The following is a 16,625-nucleotide window of genomic DNA, read 5'->3' on the forward strand; positions in this document are numbered from 1 at the left end:
GGACAGTTAGTGAGATTTTGCAAGCCCAGGCAAGTCGTGGGGGTCACACTATCTGTGGGTACTGGGTGGGTTACCCACACAAGCACTCAGATCCTGCGCGGATCAGCTAGCGGGGGTATTCACAGATATCGTCAACTTTTCTTTACAACAATCCGAGGTCCCTATCTGCTACAAGAAGATGACCATCATCCCAGTAACAAAGAAAAGCCAAGCAGCGTAACTTAATGACTATCATCCGGTGGCTCTGACATCCATCATTATGAAGTGCTTCAAAAGGCTAGTCATGGCACAAATCCATTACAGCCTCCTGGACTGCCTGGATCCACTACAGTTCGCTTACTGTTGCAACACGTCCACAGCAGATGCCATCTTCCTGGCCCTGCACTCAACCTGGAACACATAGATGACAAAGACACCTATATCAGACTCCTATATTGACTACAGCTCAGCCTTCAACACCATTATCCCGATGAAACGTATCTCCAAACTTTGTGGCCTCGGCCTCGGCTCCTCCTTCTGTCTGGATCCTGGACTTCCTAACCCACAGATCACAATTAGTAAGGATCATCCTCAACACTGGTGCCCCACAAAGCTGTGTTCTCAGCCCCCTACTATACTCCTTATACACCTATGACTGTGTGGCCAAATTCCCCTCCAACTTGATTTTCAAGTTTGCTGACGACACCACCGTAAGTGAGTCGGATCTCAAACAATGACGAGACAGAGTACAGGAATGAGATAATCTGGTGAACTAGTGCGGCAACAATAATCTCTCCCTCAATGTCAACAAAACGAAGGAGATTGACATCGACTTCAGGAAGCGTAGTGGAGAACATGCCCCTGTCTACATCAATGGGGATGAAGTAGAAAGGGTCGAGAGCTTCAAGTTTTTAGATGTCCAGATCACCAACAGCCTGTCCTGGTTCCCATCATGCCGACACATGCCTGCTCTGCCCAAGACCACACGAAACTACAAAGGGTCGTGAACAACGCCCAGTCGACCACATAAATCAGCCTCCCATCCATTGACTCTGTCTACATTTCCCGCTGCCTCGGAAAAGCAGCTTAGCATAAACAAGGACCCCATGCACCCCTCACATTCTCTTTTCCACCTTATTCCGTCAGGAAAAAGATATAAAAGTCTGAGGTCACGTGCCAACCGACTCAAGAACAGCTTCTTCCCTGCTGCTGTCAGATTTTTGCATGGACCTTCCTTGCATTAAGTTGATCTTTCTCTACACCCTAGCTATGACTGTCACACTACATTCTGCACTCTCTCGTTTCCTTCTCTATGAACGGTATGCTTTGTCTGTATAGTGCGCAAGAAACTATACTTTTCACTGTATATTAATACACGTGACAATAATAAATCAAATCAATGAGAAAATGGCATTCGAGTGCCTTTAGTGGTAAACTCCATGGGCTGAAGGGCCTCTTCTGCATTGTGTTACTCTAAGGGTGGGGCTAAGGTCAGAGACGGTTGAAGCAACGCTGCGCAGCTGAGATGAAGCAAGAGGGCGGGCTGGGGCCAGGGGACAGCGAATGGGCGGAGCCAAGTGGTGAATGGGCGGAGCCGAGGGGCGAGTGGGCGGAGCCGAGGGGCGAATGGGCGGTGTTGAGTAGCGGGGCCGTGGCGAGGGGGGGACTGGGCGTGGCTGGGGTGAATGGGCGGAGTAGAGAGGCGGGGCCGCCGAAGACACGAGGCATGGGCGGAGTTGAGGGGCGGGGTTGTGGTGAGGGGGTGGGGCCGGGGCTGGACAGCCCTTGCGCGTGCGCCCTAACGGACTGGAACCCGAGCACCCGGCCAATGCGCATGTGCGGGAGCCTGAACCTTCCAGTAAGTTCTTCCGGGCGGCAGCGCGTGTGTTGTGGTTGCGAGTTTTATTTAAAGATTCCGAGAGTGGGTTTCAGGTCGAATATCAGGGTGGAGTCTGCGAGGTAAAGGTGTGTGTGTTTACAGCACTGGCGCAGGGTTATTTATTCCAGAGGCGCCTCTTTGAGCGGTAGTTGTCAGGAGTGTGTTGGTCACCATGGAAACTCCTGCTCACTGTTGTCGGTCTGTCCAACGCAGTTAATCAATGAAGCATGTCCAGCACCGAGCAAGTGCTTTCAGCTTCAGAATCCCTCTGCCTGCAGCTTCGTACTCAATAAATAACATGAAGGGAGGCTGACTGAGGTTAGACTGTTTGGCAGTGCTTAAATTCTCCCTCTGTACCTGAACAGGCGCCGGACTATGGTGACTAGGGGATTTTCACAGTAACTTCATTGCAGTGTGAATGTAAGGCTATTTGTGACACGAATAAATAAACTTTGATCTGAGTAAACATGAATTGGAAAAAGTTGTACTGCTGAGCTGAAAGGGAGAAGAGCAACAGGAGAGATTGATTTATTATTGTCACGTGCATCGGGATACAGTGAAAAGTATTGTTTCTTGCTCATAGAGAAGGAAAGGAGAGAGTGCAGAATGTAATGTTACAGTCCTAACTAGGGTGGAGAGAAAGATCAACTTACTACAAGGTAGGTCCATTCAAAAGTCTGAGGGCAGCAGGGAAGAAGCTGTTCTTGAGTCGGTTGGTACGTGACCTCAGACTTTTGCATCTTTTTCCCGACAGAAGAAGGTGGAAGAGAGAATGTTAGGGGTGCGTGGGGTCCTTAATTATGTTGACTGCTTTGTCGAGGCAGTGGGAAATGTAGACAGAGTCAATGGTTTGTGTGATGGATTGAGATACATTCACAACCTTTCAGATAGGGCCATTTGTGGCCTGTCCATTGCATGCCGTGATAAAGTTTTTTATTGTTTATTCATTAGTGTCAAAAGTAGGTATACATTAACACTGCAATGAAGTTACTGTGAAAATCCCCTAGTCGCCACACTCCGGCGCCTGTTCGGCACTGAGGGAGAATTTAGCATGGCCAGTGCATAAAACCAGTGTGTCTTCTGGACTGTGGGAGGAAACAGGAGCACCCGGAGGAAACCCATGCAGATGTGGGGAGAACATGCACACTCCGCACAGACATTGACCCAAGCTGGGGATTAAGCCCAGGTGCCTGGTGATGTGAGGCAGTAGTGCTGACCATTATGCTATTCAAAACTGAGCAATGGCACAAAAGGCATATTTAATTTGCGATTTAGCCAGCATTTAATTCCACGCTGTTGCAATAGGTGAAACTGAATTGCTAAATGTTATTTTGGTGTTTTATTTTGTTTTGTTGTAGCTATGGTTCAGTTACACGTCAAGCAGGGTAGCGAGAGCCAGTTCTTGCTTGACACTTCAGTCAATGCTGTGGTAGATGACCTAACCAAGCTGGTAACTGCTATTTATAATGGAAGGCTCAAGGTTGACCGGATTTGTACAGGTGTGTATTTTCTTACAAATGTCAAATTAATTGATAGTTTGGTGAGAATAATTTTGACTGTGCAGCAGGCACCACCATTATGTCCTATACAATGCTATCAGTACACAATCTGTTTGATTATAACTATAAAGTTTTTATGATGTTTTAAACAATTGCATTTATTTTCTTTTGTTGTCCTTTCCTAATGAACAATAATGGCTTGAGTACAATTCCACATATGCCAACCACTCTTCAATATTTTGCATTTGGTAGTCAATGAATGTATGCCGTGAGTGTTGGTAGACTGTTTTACCATGAGGGGGAATGCAGTCTTATTTAATGTTCACATATGTACAGTTTTTAGCAAGAATCACTGTAATACAGTCAAAGTGGAGTACCTGGCATCTATTTTTCCCTCCTTCCCAGTCTAACAAACTGCAAGGCCAAAGAACTGCTACCATACCGCTTTCTGAAAGGAGCTAACTCGGCACAGACAGGCAATTAAAATACAGCTTTTACTCATCTGTATGATTCAGTTCTACACCTGACTGGTCCACAATTGAGTTATAAATCGGACAAGAAACAGTGCAGTGTAAAATTGATCGCACAAGTAAACCTAACTGTATAACTTGATTCTTTAGTAAATTTTGCAAGTCTTCATTCTTATTCCTATTAAGGCATCAATCTTATCGAGAATCTGAACAACTCGATTCACTAATTCTAAAATACATGGCTTAAATCTTTGTTTTTAACAAATCAAAATGTTGACTAGTTGTAGAATACACTAAGAAAGTCCTGATTTGGTGCTGGGTTAACTGGTCTGGTAGTGTCATAGGAAGAGGTTCCAAAGGACTTGAGTTCATCCAGCTTCAGCACATAAGAAGGAGGGGGACCCTGACAAAAATCTGCAGCATATTAATCCTCCCAATTTGATTGGAATCACCCAGGATTCCCTGTCTTGCAGAAACCACCTTCCCTGATCACAACACCCCTCCCTCATTGGTTTGTGGACCTTGAACCCACAAAGGTCTGACCCAGTGTGAGTTACTATGAAGCAAATGCTGACACCATACATGATCTATACAAGGGGAAATAAATCCTCTTTGGTTTGTAAATAAGTGTTACTTACAACTGGAAATATTTTTAAACTTCTAAGCAATGTTTTATTTTGTAGAAATGGGTGAATTGGCAGAGCATGGCACCTTCCTTCCTACCAATATGCAAGGATTGACAGATGAGCAGATAGAGGAACTGAAACTGAAGGATGAGTGGGCAGAGAAATGCATACCAAGTGGAGGATATGAATTTAAAAAGGACGAGTTGGGACGGAGAAATGGACGTGGTAAGACAGCGAGAAGTATTAGTATTGAACACGTCTTGCAAAGCTTTCAAACTGAGGCAGTGAAGAGCAAACTGAGAGCAGCAAATAAGAACTGACACAAAATATTCTTGTTTCAAATAAACTTTAAAGTTTCTAGGTCTAGATTCTATTTCGGCATAGCAACTTTATCAAGTTGATGTACACATTTAAGGCAGTGGGAGATAAGTATTTTAAGGATGAAGGATTTTGCATAGTGATATGTAATTATTTTGAAAATGTAAATGATAAGAATTCTCTTCTATATTCCAGCTCCTAATCAGTCAATGAAAGACGTTTTAAAAAAGACAATGGAAGAAGCTAAAGCATTGACATCAAAGGTACTGTTTCAAGAAAAAAAATTGCATTAACCTAGCGCCTTTCATGAGATCTCAAGATATGCTCATGTAAAAAAAGAGGGCAGATAATTCTGGCCCAGCAAGGTACCAAAACAACAACGATTATCTAATTTAGTGATGTTGTTTGTGGATGAATTATTGACCAGAGCAACAGAAGTCCTTTCCTCTTCAAATGGTCCCTTGGAATCTTTTGTATCCACTCAGGAGATCATCTGAAAGCTGGTACCTCATGTTAAAAATTGGAAGATAATAGAACATGTTTCCATTTTTGTCAGTCTGTCAGCTGTGGCTCAGTTGGTAGCACTCTTGCCTCTGAGTCACAAGGTCCTGGGTTGAAGTCCCATTCTAGGGCTTGGGGACAAAAATCAAGACTTAACACTTCAATGCAGGACTGAGGGAGCACTGCACTGTCAGAGGTGCTTTTGCTTCCAGGTGTTTATGACTGAATTGGATCTATCATTAATTTTAAGATGTGTTGAAGCATTGATGGCAATCAAGCATGGAATGAGAAAAATCCAATTTATTGTATCGTCAAATCTGTCTGTTATTTAATCTTGGAGAATTGAATGCTCGACATCATGCAGAGTTAAAGGTTAATAGTAGAACTTTTCAAATTGTGAGGCAATAGACTTCATATAAACTGGTTGCTTTGAAGTATTGTGCGAAGAATGCATCTTGTCTTCTGATATTGATTGCTATCTTGTATTTCTTTGCACAATGAAGTCAACCATGCGTGATTAAGATCTAACTTTAGAGACTTGTGTAATAAAGAAAAGTAAATGACTTGTATTAAAAGATAAGTTAATAGAGCCCGTTCTTCAAATTGATTAAGAACAGTTGTATCAGAAAATCTTGTTTAAGGGAAATAGATTTGGAGTAGACAACTGCAGCTGTCTCAGTAAATGCACTGCCTTCCAAAGCATTTGGGAATAGACATATCATAGGTCTTATACATGTACCTTTTGATATGGGTAAACTATGATGTACAAAGGGACATGGGTTTTGAATAGTTCTTCAGAGTTCAAAAGATAGCACTTGAAGTTGAAATCCACTCTATGATCCAGGTTGAATGGATTAATAAAATCTGTTACATACGCTAGATCATAAAATGTCTTGCATTTGCTCAACGTGTTGTGAACCACAACACAAAAAAGGTTGAGTGCTAACAAAACTCTGGGAAGTTGCCACATGGTTTTCTTAACTACAAACATTTGGAATTTGTTTCCGGTCCCAGTTTGTCTTCCAGCTTTTTCAGTATATTGACTGTTTTTGCTGGGAATTTATTGTGGAAAACGTCTCCAGCAAGAAGGAAATTCTTGTAATATCTATTAATGAGGCTAGTTTATTTATACTATGCCATTTAGTGTCCTAATTTAAGTATCTTAGGTTTACACTGGTATGAAAATCAGACAGAATTTGAGTTTGCCTTTAGAATATGTTCCTATTTCCAGTCATTTTAATTCTTCCTATTTTGAATTGGCGGCCTTTTTCAGTTCATTTAGTTTTGTATGTTGTATCGCGATAAAATGAAAACTGAATTATTCCATCACGTGACCTGTATTAAGGGCGGCATGGTAGCATAGTGGTTATCACTGCTGCTTCACAGCTCCAGGGACCTGGGTTCGATTCCCGGCTTAGGTCACTGTCTGTGTGGAGTTTGCACATTCTCCTCGTGTCTGCGTGGGTTTCCTCCGGGTGCTCTGGTTTCCTCCCACAGTCCAAAGATGTGCGGGTTAGGTTGATTGGCCATGTTAAAATTGCCCCTTAGTGTCCTGAGATGTGTAGGTTAGAGGGATATGGGGGTAGGGCCTGGGTGGGATTGTGGTTGGTGCAGACTCGATGGGCCGAATGGCCTGTTTCTGCACTGTAGGGTTTCTGTGATTTCTATGATAAACCTCTATCATTGCTATTTCAAATATTACTTGGAGATTAATTGATTTTTCAAGAATGTCTAAGATTTTGTTTTCATATGCTGACTAGGAACATAGAGTGGAATACGCCCTAATTTGCAAGTATCTCAAGTTGTACCTTTAACAGATCTTGATATTCTGATTTAGGATTTATCTGGCAATTAGACAATTGGAACAAAGCAATTGTTTAAGTATTAGTAGTTTAAACATTTCAGTGTTCCTCACTTTAGCGGAACTTCTGAACCAATTCTACACCAATTTAAGTATTTTGGTGCCATCTAATCAGTTCACTGTGTACTAAATTATTTGAATATGTTAATTCCGTGAACAAATAAATTAAAAATGTGCTGAGGTGACATTGGCATGTTGGAACCCGATCCGTCCTTGACTCACAATGCCCACTTTCACTCACTTTCCAGCACATTCAGTCGTTTGTGGACTGGAGCAAGGGCTTCTTAATTTCTTCTTCCTCTGATTTTGGTGTAAGTTGTATTTTTGTCTGGATATTGCCGTGGTTGAGAGAAACTACATCAGTAAATCATCTGATCCAATCCTGGGTCAACTCATCGTTATGCAGGGTGTTGATAGGAGCAAATATTATTTTTTAGGGGCATGGTATATTGCTTATGTTTTGTAATGTAACTTTCAGTGCAAGATTCATATCAAAAATGCAATTGTATTTTTAGAAACAAGTTCAGGCTGGTGTATGTGTGACAATGGAGATGGTAAAGGATGCACTTGACCAATTGCGAGGGGCTGTTATGATTGTTTATCCCATGGGGCTGCCACCACATGATGCAGTCCGACAGGAGTTTGAAAATAAAGAAGACCTGGCAGGATTGCAGGTAAATAGAAAACAATACTCATTGCATTGGACTACAAGATATAGCTCATTCCCCTCTATTATTTGGTTCAAAGCAGCATTTGGAACCATGTGAATGTTTCATTTGTTAAAGGTTCAGTAAAATGAGATGAGCAAACGATGAAAAGAAAATGCCACCCAGTTTTCTTTTATATTGTTAGCAGAGATCATTAAATGTTTAATTCTGTGATCTTGTTATTTTTGTAGGCTGGGAAGTTGGTGATTGAGGAGTCTGAGGCTCAGCTATGGTGGGCTGGAAAAGAGTTGCAGAGAGGCAAGAAACTTTCTGACTATGTAGGCAAGAATGAAAAAACTAAAATTGTTGTAAAGGTCCAAAAAGTAAGTACAAGCTGTTTTTCCAGACCAGTGTTTAAAGGTTAATTTTTGGATAAATTGTGAAAACTTGCTTTGCATTCCCTTTGAGCTTAGAAGTTTGGATGATCTGGTTGAGGTATTCAAAAGAGTGATTTGGTAGAGCAAATGCTGATTAAACTGTTTCCTCTGCTGGAACATCTAACGCAAAGCGGCCTAATCTTTAAATTTAGAATTTTAGTAGTAAAATCAGGAAACACTTTTTAATGAAAGGTAAAAGATATCTAAAACAGTTGGTTTGCTTTCATCCTCATGTAGCCCTGAAAGCCCAACTGCCCAAATTTAGAGACCAATAGTACTGGACAAGCAAAGTGGAGGGCTCCAGTTGAACTTTGATTATGGCAGCTCACCACCACCTTCTCGAGGGCAACTAGGAATGGGCCATAAATTCTGGCCTAACCAGCAATGCCCATATCCCATAAATGAATTTTTAAAAATGTCAACTTGTGGAATTGAGTTAAATCTCGTAATTTGTGAGCTGGCATAAGGAAAAAATATTACTTTGAAAGACACTGGATTAAGATAAAAATCCAACTATTTCATTAAGGTCCTCCAGTGAAAGGATCCTACCATGTACTTTAGCCATACATATGCCTCCAGTTCCACATTATGTGGAACATCTCTGTTGTCTATCGGTTGGAAAAACAAAACCTATAGAGACACGCCACCGCCATCAAAAGGAAACTGTTGAGGTGTGGGGGGAGGATTTTCTGGTCTCCCCATGGTGTTTCTCATGGCAGGTGGCGGTGTGCTGTTGGTCGGTGATGGGACCTCCTGGTCCCACTGCTTTCGATGGTGTCAGTTTTCCAAGCTTTCCATGGATCTCCTGCCAACATTACACCGGACAATTGGAAAATCCCTTGTTGCAGTTCAAACTTTATGTTCATTCAACGTTAGGATACGAGGTGAAATGTTCTCTGATAACTCAGCTGGTTAAATCAGTGAGTAGCAAAGCCAGAGAGGACTGTAGGTATGATAGTTGTTCGATGCTGATTTCAGCAGAGGGCAGTATTAGAAGCACGACACGCAGCATTGACATTCCTAAGAAAAGAGAAAGATTAGCATAGGCTCCTACTCCTGATAACTATCCAATTTTATATTGCCATTATGGTTGTTAATTTTGAATGACTACTGCCAAGTTCTGAACTATGATTTCCTTCCCTCCAAGCTAACACACCCTCTGGCCACTTGAGCCAAGTATTGGAGGGCAACCAGTGCCCTTGGAATGTTTCCAGGACAGAAGGGGTGCAAAAAAAAAAGACATGTTTTTAAAACAAAAAAACGTCATGCAGCTTTAGTAAGTCAATGCAGTTAACACTCATGATTTGATTTTATTCACAGCGAGCTCAAGGAGCTCCAGCTAGAGAGCCGATTATCAGTGAGGATGAGCAGAAGCAAATGATGATGCACTATTACAGGCGACAAGAGGAACTCAAGGTACAGATATTATTTAATTTAGATTAAATGTTGGCTGGAATTTTACTGGCCTGCCCGCCACGGGAATCAGAGCAGGTGGGGGGGGTGGAGCATGGGCAGGTCCTTTGACCTCGGGTGGGATTTTATGGCTTCAGGACGAGAGAGGCTGTAAAAGCTCACCCATTATCATTTGTTTAATGTGAAGATTTATATTCAACTCTGACGTGGTTGGATAATAAAAATGTCTCCAAACAGCTAACTAGCTGTGCTGTGTCAGATGATGATATGGTTGGAAAAATTAATTCAGAGGGTCCTGATGACAATAATGGTTCTTAACTGACCTTAGATACAGCATCGTTGCGTTATGGTTTTGATCTGGTAATAGATCGGTTGTTAACCAGAGTCCATGATGGACCATGGGCATCTTTCTCCATCAGAGAGTTAATTAGTTAATCGCTTGAGGGGAACCATTCCGCATCAAGCAAGGGGTAAGGCAAGGAAGCAGGCCTCTATGAACTACCACCGCTGGTACAGAGATTTGAACCATGCTGTTGGTGTCATTCTACACCATGCTAGCCAATTGAGTAGATATGCTTCTTAAGTTCCAACACTTAAATGTAGGAAGTTTGATTGTGTGTGCAGAAGCAAACTTATTTGGCTTTCAGGGATTGGTGGTTTTTTTGTATCTAAGGATAGAACCAGAGTGCATGAGTAGCACAGTGGTTAGCACTGCTGCCTCACAGTGCCAGGGACCCGGGTTTGATTTCCGGCTTGTCACAGTCTGTATGGAGTTTGCACATTCTCCCTGCGTCTGAATGGGTTTCCTCCTGCTGCTTCGGTTTCCTCCCACAGTCTAAAAGACTTGCTGGTTAGGTGCATTGGCCATGCTAAATTCTCTGTGTACTCGAACAGGTGCCGGACTGTGGCGACTAGGGGATTTTCATAGTAACTTCATGGTAACTTCATTGCAGTGTGACGCTAATAAATAAACTTTAAAAGAGTTTAATGTGAATTTGGAAATAGAGATTTTTAATTGAAGTATGTTTTTAAGATATCATTGCTATTACACAAACAGTAGTCTCTGAAATCATTCATTGCAATTACACAAGCAGTACAGTCTCTGAAATCATTCAATGACTCCATATATCTTATTAGCTGAATGTATTATGGTGGGTGATCATAGAGATCAGGATGTTGAAGGCTTCTGCTCTCAATTTGTGCTAAGTTAGCTCAAGTTGGCCATAGCAGTCGTTGGGGCATCATATCTAGTTTTATTGTCTCAGAAGAAAAGTGTCATATCTCATGCATAGTTATGATGTAATAATTCATGCTGAAAACTGCATTGGTGGGCATTGATGTGACTGTAGATTTGAGTATAGCCACTATCTTCCCATGGTAATTAGTCAGAAGATACTTGCCTAGGATCACATGAAGAATCATCCTGGCAAGGAACCAGAGGTTGGCTGACACACTGAGCTGTCAATATGAGTCCTAATTTTGATAGAAGGTAAAGGCTGAAATTTCTCCCTTATCATCATTTTCCAAGAAAATTCAGTGCTGATATGCCATGCACATTTAGAAGAAATTATTAAGAATTTGGACATATACAGTCAACAAACCCAAAATTTCTAAAAGAAATCAACAGAAGAATCCCAGTTCAAAAATATGGTCATTTTGAAAGAAATAATTTTCTGTTAAACCTTAGCTTTGTTTCATTGATAACAAAAATAGTAAAACATCAGATGCGTATCTTTTTCTAACAGGGAAATCTCCTGCATTTTCAATCAAGGGTTTGGAAAATCATTTTTTGTTGGTTAGAATTGAATGTTTAAGATTATACTTGTACTGGAAACTTACATTTGGGGGAAAGAATGCTAGCTTCTACCATGAGAAAATTATTTTTTATTTTTGCAGAAACTTAATGAAAATGATGACGAATCATACCTTGACTCAGATTGGTCGGACAGGCATGCTCTGAAAAGACAGTTTCAGGGTGTAAAAGACATCAAGTGGGGTCCTAGAAAATAGTGACAATCAACTCCTATAGCACATGCCTCTTCTCTTATTTCCAGCCGCAACGTTACACAAGGACACTAGCTTTTATAAAAAATACTTGAGTGTTTGTTACATTGGACAATCACCGATTCATCGTCATGAAAACTTCCTCTGCTTTATGGTTTAAGTCTCATTGTTATGTCAGTTATTCAACTCCTGAAACAAATAGAGAGCCTTGGATAACCTTTAGATTTCCAAAGGAATGCTGCTGGTGATATTGGTGAACCTAATGTGTCAATAGGAGTTCTGTAGCTCAGTTTTAGATTTATTTTGATGATTCGGAAACACTTCTTGTATTCATGTTAAATAAATATTTATTTTCCAATTTGTATGATGTTTATGTTGCCTTATTTTTTGCAAGATTCATCAGTAGATTCACAGTTGTAAGAAATGTACCATAAGCCACCTTAAACATTGCAGGAAAAGCCATTGGCCCAGATTTTGCACCGAAAATAACAATGAGGCCTTCAGCACACACTATTATGTAGTAAATCGTACAGCAGCTTCCAAAGTATGTACCTCTGCAGCTAAAAGTGGAAATTCAGAAGTTACAGTGTAAGTTGCCCTGCTAACCCATCCCAAGGCTGCGTTGTGACTGTACCTTGACAACGAATCTCACTTGTCCACTAAATGTGCAGAAAACACTAATGCTGATGCATTCAGGTGCAAGTAAATTTTTAACTGTGACCAATCAAAATTGCTGCCAAAAAGCTCCCTGGCCCTGAAAATGTACTTTTACAAGGGCAGAGTCTAATTCCTTTAGAATTCAATTAGTGGTGGAGATTTATTTTACTTTTTCAGTCACTTTTATCTTTTGCCCTTAATCCCAATCTTTGTTTCATTTTCTGTGCTTAATTCAAATCTAATTTACAATTCCTGGTTTAAACTCTGTCTATGTGGATTCTTCAGTCTGGTTGAAGAGCCTCACTTGTTTGCTCTGCTTGCACCCTCCACAGATCCTCTGTGGAGGGTGGTGCCTGATAACAGCAAGTCTAAGCTCAAAATCCCACAAAATCGCTTCGACCAGCTGCTAGTCTAGTGAATTGCACATGCTGTTCCTTCCCCATGACTGAAAAATCAGTGAAATTGTGTTGATTATTGAACGTTGAACTTCTGACAGTTTGCAACATGACTCATTATTTGAAGTCACATTCATTTTTTGTTCTGGACTATGCTTCTGAATTTACCTAAACTTGGACAGAAGGGGGAGCTACATTCCATTAAAAAAACTGAAATGCTTTTCATAAAGTTAAAGTTTATTTATTAATCACAAGTAGGCTTACATTCACACTGCAATGAAGTTATTGTGAAAATCCCCCTAGTCGCCATTGGCACCTGTTCGGGTACACTGAGGGAGAATTTATCACGGCCAATGCACCTAACCTGCACATCTTTGCAGTGTGGGAGGATACCGGAGCACTCGGAGGAAACCCATGCAGACACAGGGAGAATGTGCAAACTCCACACACACACTGACCTAAGCCAGGAATGCAAACCCGTGTCTCTGGCTCTGTGAGGCAGCAGTGCTAACCACTGTGCCACCCTTAAATTACAAAATTTTGAAACCACTTTGGAAGAAGATCCAGTTGCTATAAACTTTGAAGAAAATAAACTTTTGCGTTAAATGCAGAGGTTTAGAATTCTCTGCCTAGGTATCTTGACTAAAAGTCACCAATATGACTTCTGTTTTTAAATTATATTCCAAAGCTAACGTTTTTATATCAACTCAAGGTGGGGATGAGAGAGACATTTCAATTAAAAGAATTTAAAAATAGTATCCCAGTTAATGTTAAATCCCACGTTGCAGAACAGAGTCTCAAGGGTGAGGGACATGGTTGCAATAGCTGATGATTCTGAAGTAACCCACTTACCTTTGAATCAAAGTACATTCGGACTCCAATTCTCACAAGCCATGGAAGGATAAGAGAACAGAAAGCAAAGGAGAAACAGGCTTGAGAAGGAAGGAGAACAGAGTAGAATGGGCAGACCAATTGGTACATCCACAGTGCTGTAAGGAAGAGACGTACTTTAATGATGTCCTGGGACTGAGATGATTGGCCTCACACAACCATAGCCATCTTCCTGTGTGCTGGGTATGACTTCACCCAGTGGAGACCTTTTCCCCTGGTCCCCATTGCTTGGCCTCCTCTGCTACACTTGGTCAAATGCTGCCTTGATGTCAATGGTACACAATGACAACACGGGACTGGCTAACCTTTCCCTGTTGACCATCCATTTTTGTCCGTTGCTAAATTCTATTCAAAGGGAATTAGGTTGTTTTGAAAAAGCACAAAACAATTCAAATAGAAGAATATTACACGCTTGTGAGGGATTGGGAATTAGATTTGTGACAAAGTGAAGAATATCAGGGGCGCAGACTTGTGCAAATGGCCTGTTTCTGTGCTGTAGAATGCAATGACTGTGCTTATTCATTGAATCAGTTTCAATTCAAAGCTTACATTTGTTAAGCACAAAGTCCTTATATCTATTTGGCGAATTTGTATCTGGATTACTTTCAGTGGGCCTGCTGTCAAATTTATACTGAAATTTATACTGAAGTTTGTAAGGGAGGCCCATTGAATGATGCAAAACTCAGCTGGAAACTAAGTGGAGGTATCTAAAACCTGGATATCTTCCAGAATTCAATTTGCTGTGGATTAGAGAGGGAGAATCAGGTGGACACAGAGCCAAAGGTTGAGATGGAGAGAACAGAAAAGAGAGACAAAGCAGCACAGTTACTCATGGATAAAAGAAGCATGGATTCAGGTGTAAAGAGAGAAGGACAAAATGTCGACCACAGGTACACAAGGGGACATAGACAGATAGACAAAAAGACATCATTCAGTGCACACAAGAACAGACAGAAGGAAAATGGAATGTCAAATACTGCAACACTGAATGTGTTTGACCGTAAAGAAAACACGTTATACAAAGACACTAGCTTTTATTAAAAAAAACTTGAGTGTTTTATTACATTGGGCAATCACCGATTCATCTTCATGAAAACTTCCTCAGTGAATTGTGTCACATATGCTTTCAAGTAATGAAAAAAAAATATTTTGCCCCTCTCCTTCATTATTTTGCTCAAGAAAATAATTGCCCATCCCAAGCTTTGAAAGTGTTGTGACATGGGTTAGATCTTATGACGTTTCATGTATCTTCAGCATCCATACGCCACATCAGAGCTATTGATGCCAGGGAAATATGTGCTGGTGAACAACTATACAAATTAGAACCCTATTTTAACAAATGTGCAGAGTTGATTTTAGAATTGAGATAAATTCAAATGAGTTAATACCTAAATAAGCATGGCTTGAGCTAGTCATGTCCTGTCTGTTTGCACAAGGGTTTTTATGGGTGCGTTTATTGCCCCCTCACTGCCAGGCATGACTTTGGTGGGAAGGTACTTAAAATATGACAGGTGGTTAGTGTACTGCCTTCCTGCCTAGCCTCATGACCCATTTCCTATAAGACTGTGGGTGGGTAAAGCTTATCCATCCTTTGGTCAGTTAAGGGGCTCAATAACATATCAATTAAGGGCCCAATTTTGCTTCCACTGCCATAATATGGTTGGCGGTAGAGGCTGGATGAGAGTGGGCAGGCTGCTTTTCACGAATGCTGGTGAGAAAGCATAAAGGAAGTGGGGCTACATCCTCGCAGGAGAGTGGGTTGCGGGGGGTGCCCATGTTCCTCCCAAGATTGTAACCTCCCTTTGTGCCACACGCTGCCCCCCCCCCACCCCCAACTGGGCCTCCAAAGCCCGACATCTCACTCCTCTCCCAACACCTCCCTACGGCATCCAATCCCACCCTCCCTCAAAGTCCTGGGCTCAACTGAGTCCGGTCCTCATGTTGTCTTTTTCATGGGACTGTTTAATGACCCAGCAGGGTCCGCTACTTGAGTTCTGGCACAGCTGGGACTGTAAGAGCTGCCAACCAAGCAGCTTAGCCTTCCACTAAAAGGCAGAAGTCCTACACTGAGCTTCTTACGGCCTCCCACAGCATAATATTTCTGTGGGGCTTTTTCAAAGTTGTTTGGTTTGCGGCCAACTTTTCTAATGGGGTGGGTGGAGGGGGAGACGCAGTTGAACAATGTCATCTATCATCCTGCTCCCCCCACTCCCCGAAAAATTCAAGATGTTGTTAAATCTCAATGTGATGTCATGGAAAATTTCTGCCCTAACTGCCCTGGTCCTAGGCTTGGGCTGTTGCTTGTGTTTCTCATAGAATCATACAGTGCAGAAGAGGTCTTCGACCCATTGAGTCCGCACCGACACACGAGAAACAACTGAACTCCCACCTAATCACATCTACTTGGCCCATAGCCTTGAATGTTGTGACGTGGCAAGTACTCACCCAGGTACTTTTTAAAGGATGTGAGGCAACCCACCTCTACCACCCTTCCAGGCAGCGCATTCCAGACCATCACCACCCTCTGGGTAAAAAAGTTTTCCTCACATTCCCCCCATAACCTTCTGTCCCTCACCTTGAACCTACGTCCCCTTGTGACTGACCTCTCAACTAAGGGGAATAGCTAGCTGCTCCTTATCCACTCTGACCATGTCCCTCATAATCTTGTGCACCTCGATTGCCTCTCAGTCTTCTCTTCAACGAAAACAGCCAAAGCCTATCCAACCTCTCTCCATAACTTAAATGTTCCATCCCAGGCAGCATTCTGGTAAATCTCTTCTGCACCCACTCCAGTGCAATCACATCCTTCCTATAATGTGGCAACCAAAACTTTCTGTTGTAATTATTGCTTGCGCGTGTTGGATTGCTCAATTTTTGTTTTACTCCCCTTGCTATCTCATTGATTTTTAAAAAATAAGCTATTTAAGGGTGGCATGGTAGCACAGTGGTTAGCACTGCTGCTTCACAGCTCAGGTACCTGGGTTCAATTCCCGGCTTGGGTCACTGTCTATGTGGAGTTTGCACATTCTCCTCATGTCTGTGTGGGTT

At 41.8% G+C, this 16,625-nt stretch overlaps 1 protein-coding gene across 3 annotated transcripts; it reads left to right on the forward strand.

Moving 5' to 3' along the window:
- Positions 1 to 1,799: 1,799 nt before the first annotated feature.
- Positions 1,800 to 11,996, forward strand: cfap298 (cilia and flagella associated protein 298). 3 transcript variants are annotated; one of them, XM_078232031.1, is made up of 8 exons: positions 1,800 to 1,837; positions 3,217 to 3,357; positions 4,511 to 4,678; positions 4,967 to 5,034; positions 7,649 to 7,807; positions 8,032 to 8,163; positions 9,538 to 9,633; positions 11,527 to 11,996. In XM_078232031.1, the coding sequence occupies exons 2-8, from the start codon at positions 3,219 to 3,221 to the stop codon at positions 11,638 to 11,640; spliced, it is 876 nt and encodes a 291-aa protein (XP_078088157.1). In that variant the 5' UTR covers positions 1,800 to 1,837; positions 3,217 to 3,218; the 3' UTR covers positions 11,641 to 11,996. The 3 variants fall into 3 exon arrangements, with proteins under 3 accessions (XP_078088157.1, XP_078088156.1, XP_078088155.1); XM_078232030.1 differs by having other exon boundaries at positions 1,830 to 1,938; XM_078232029.1 differs by lacking the exon at positions 1,800 to 1,837 and adding an exon at positions 1,840 to 1,944.
- The last annotated feature ends 4,629 nt before the right edge of the window (positions 11,997 to 16,625 follow it).

This window comes from Mustelus asterias, chromosome 17, assembly GCF_964213995.1.
Source record: "Mustelus asterias chromosome 17, sMusAst1.hap1.1, whole genome shotgun sequence".
Lineage (NCBI taxonomy): Eukaryota > Metazoa > Chordata > Chondrichthyes > Carcharhiniformes > Triakidae > Mustelus > Mustelus asterias.

What these genes read in the sequence shown, in the direction of transcription:
- cfap298 (XM_078232031.1), top strand. Translation starts at nt 3,219, where the DNA reads ATGGTTCAGTTACACGTCAAGCAGGGTAGCGAGAGCCAGTTCTTGCTT. An exon ending in CTAAAGCATTGACATCAAAG is followed by an intron (nt 5,035 to 7,648) that starts GTACTGTTTCAA and finishes TTGTATTTTTAG; the next exon opens with AAACAAGTTCAGGCTGGTGT. An exon ending in AAGACCTGGCAGGATTGCAG is followed by an intron (nt 7,808 to 8,031) that starts GTAAATAGAAAA and finishes TTATTTTTGTAG; the next exon opens with GCTGGGAAGTTGGTGATTGA.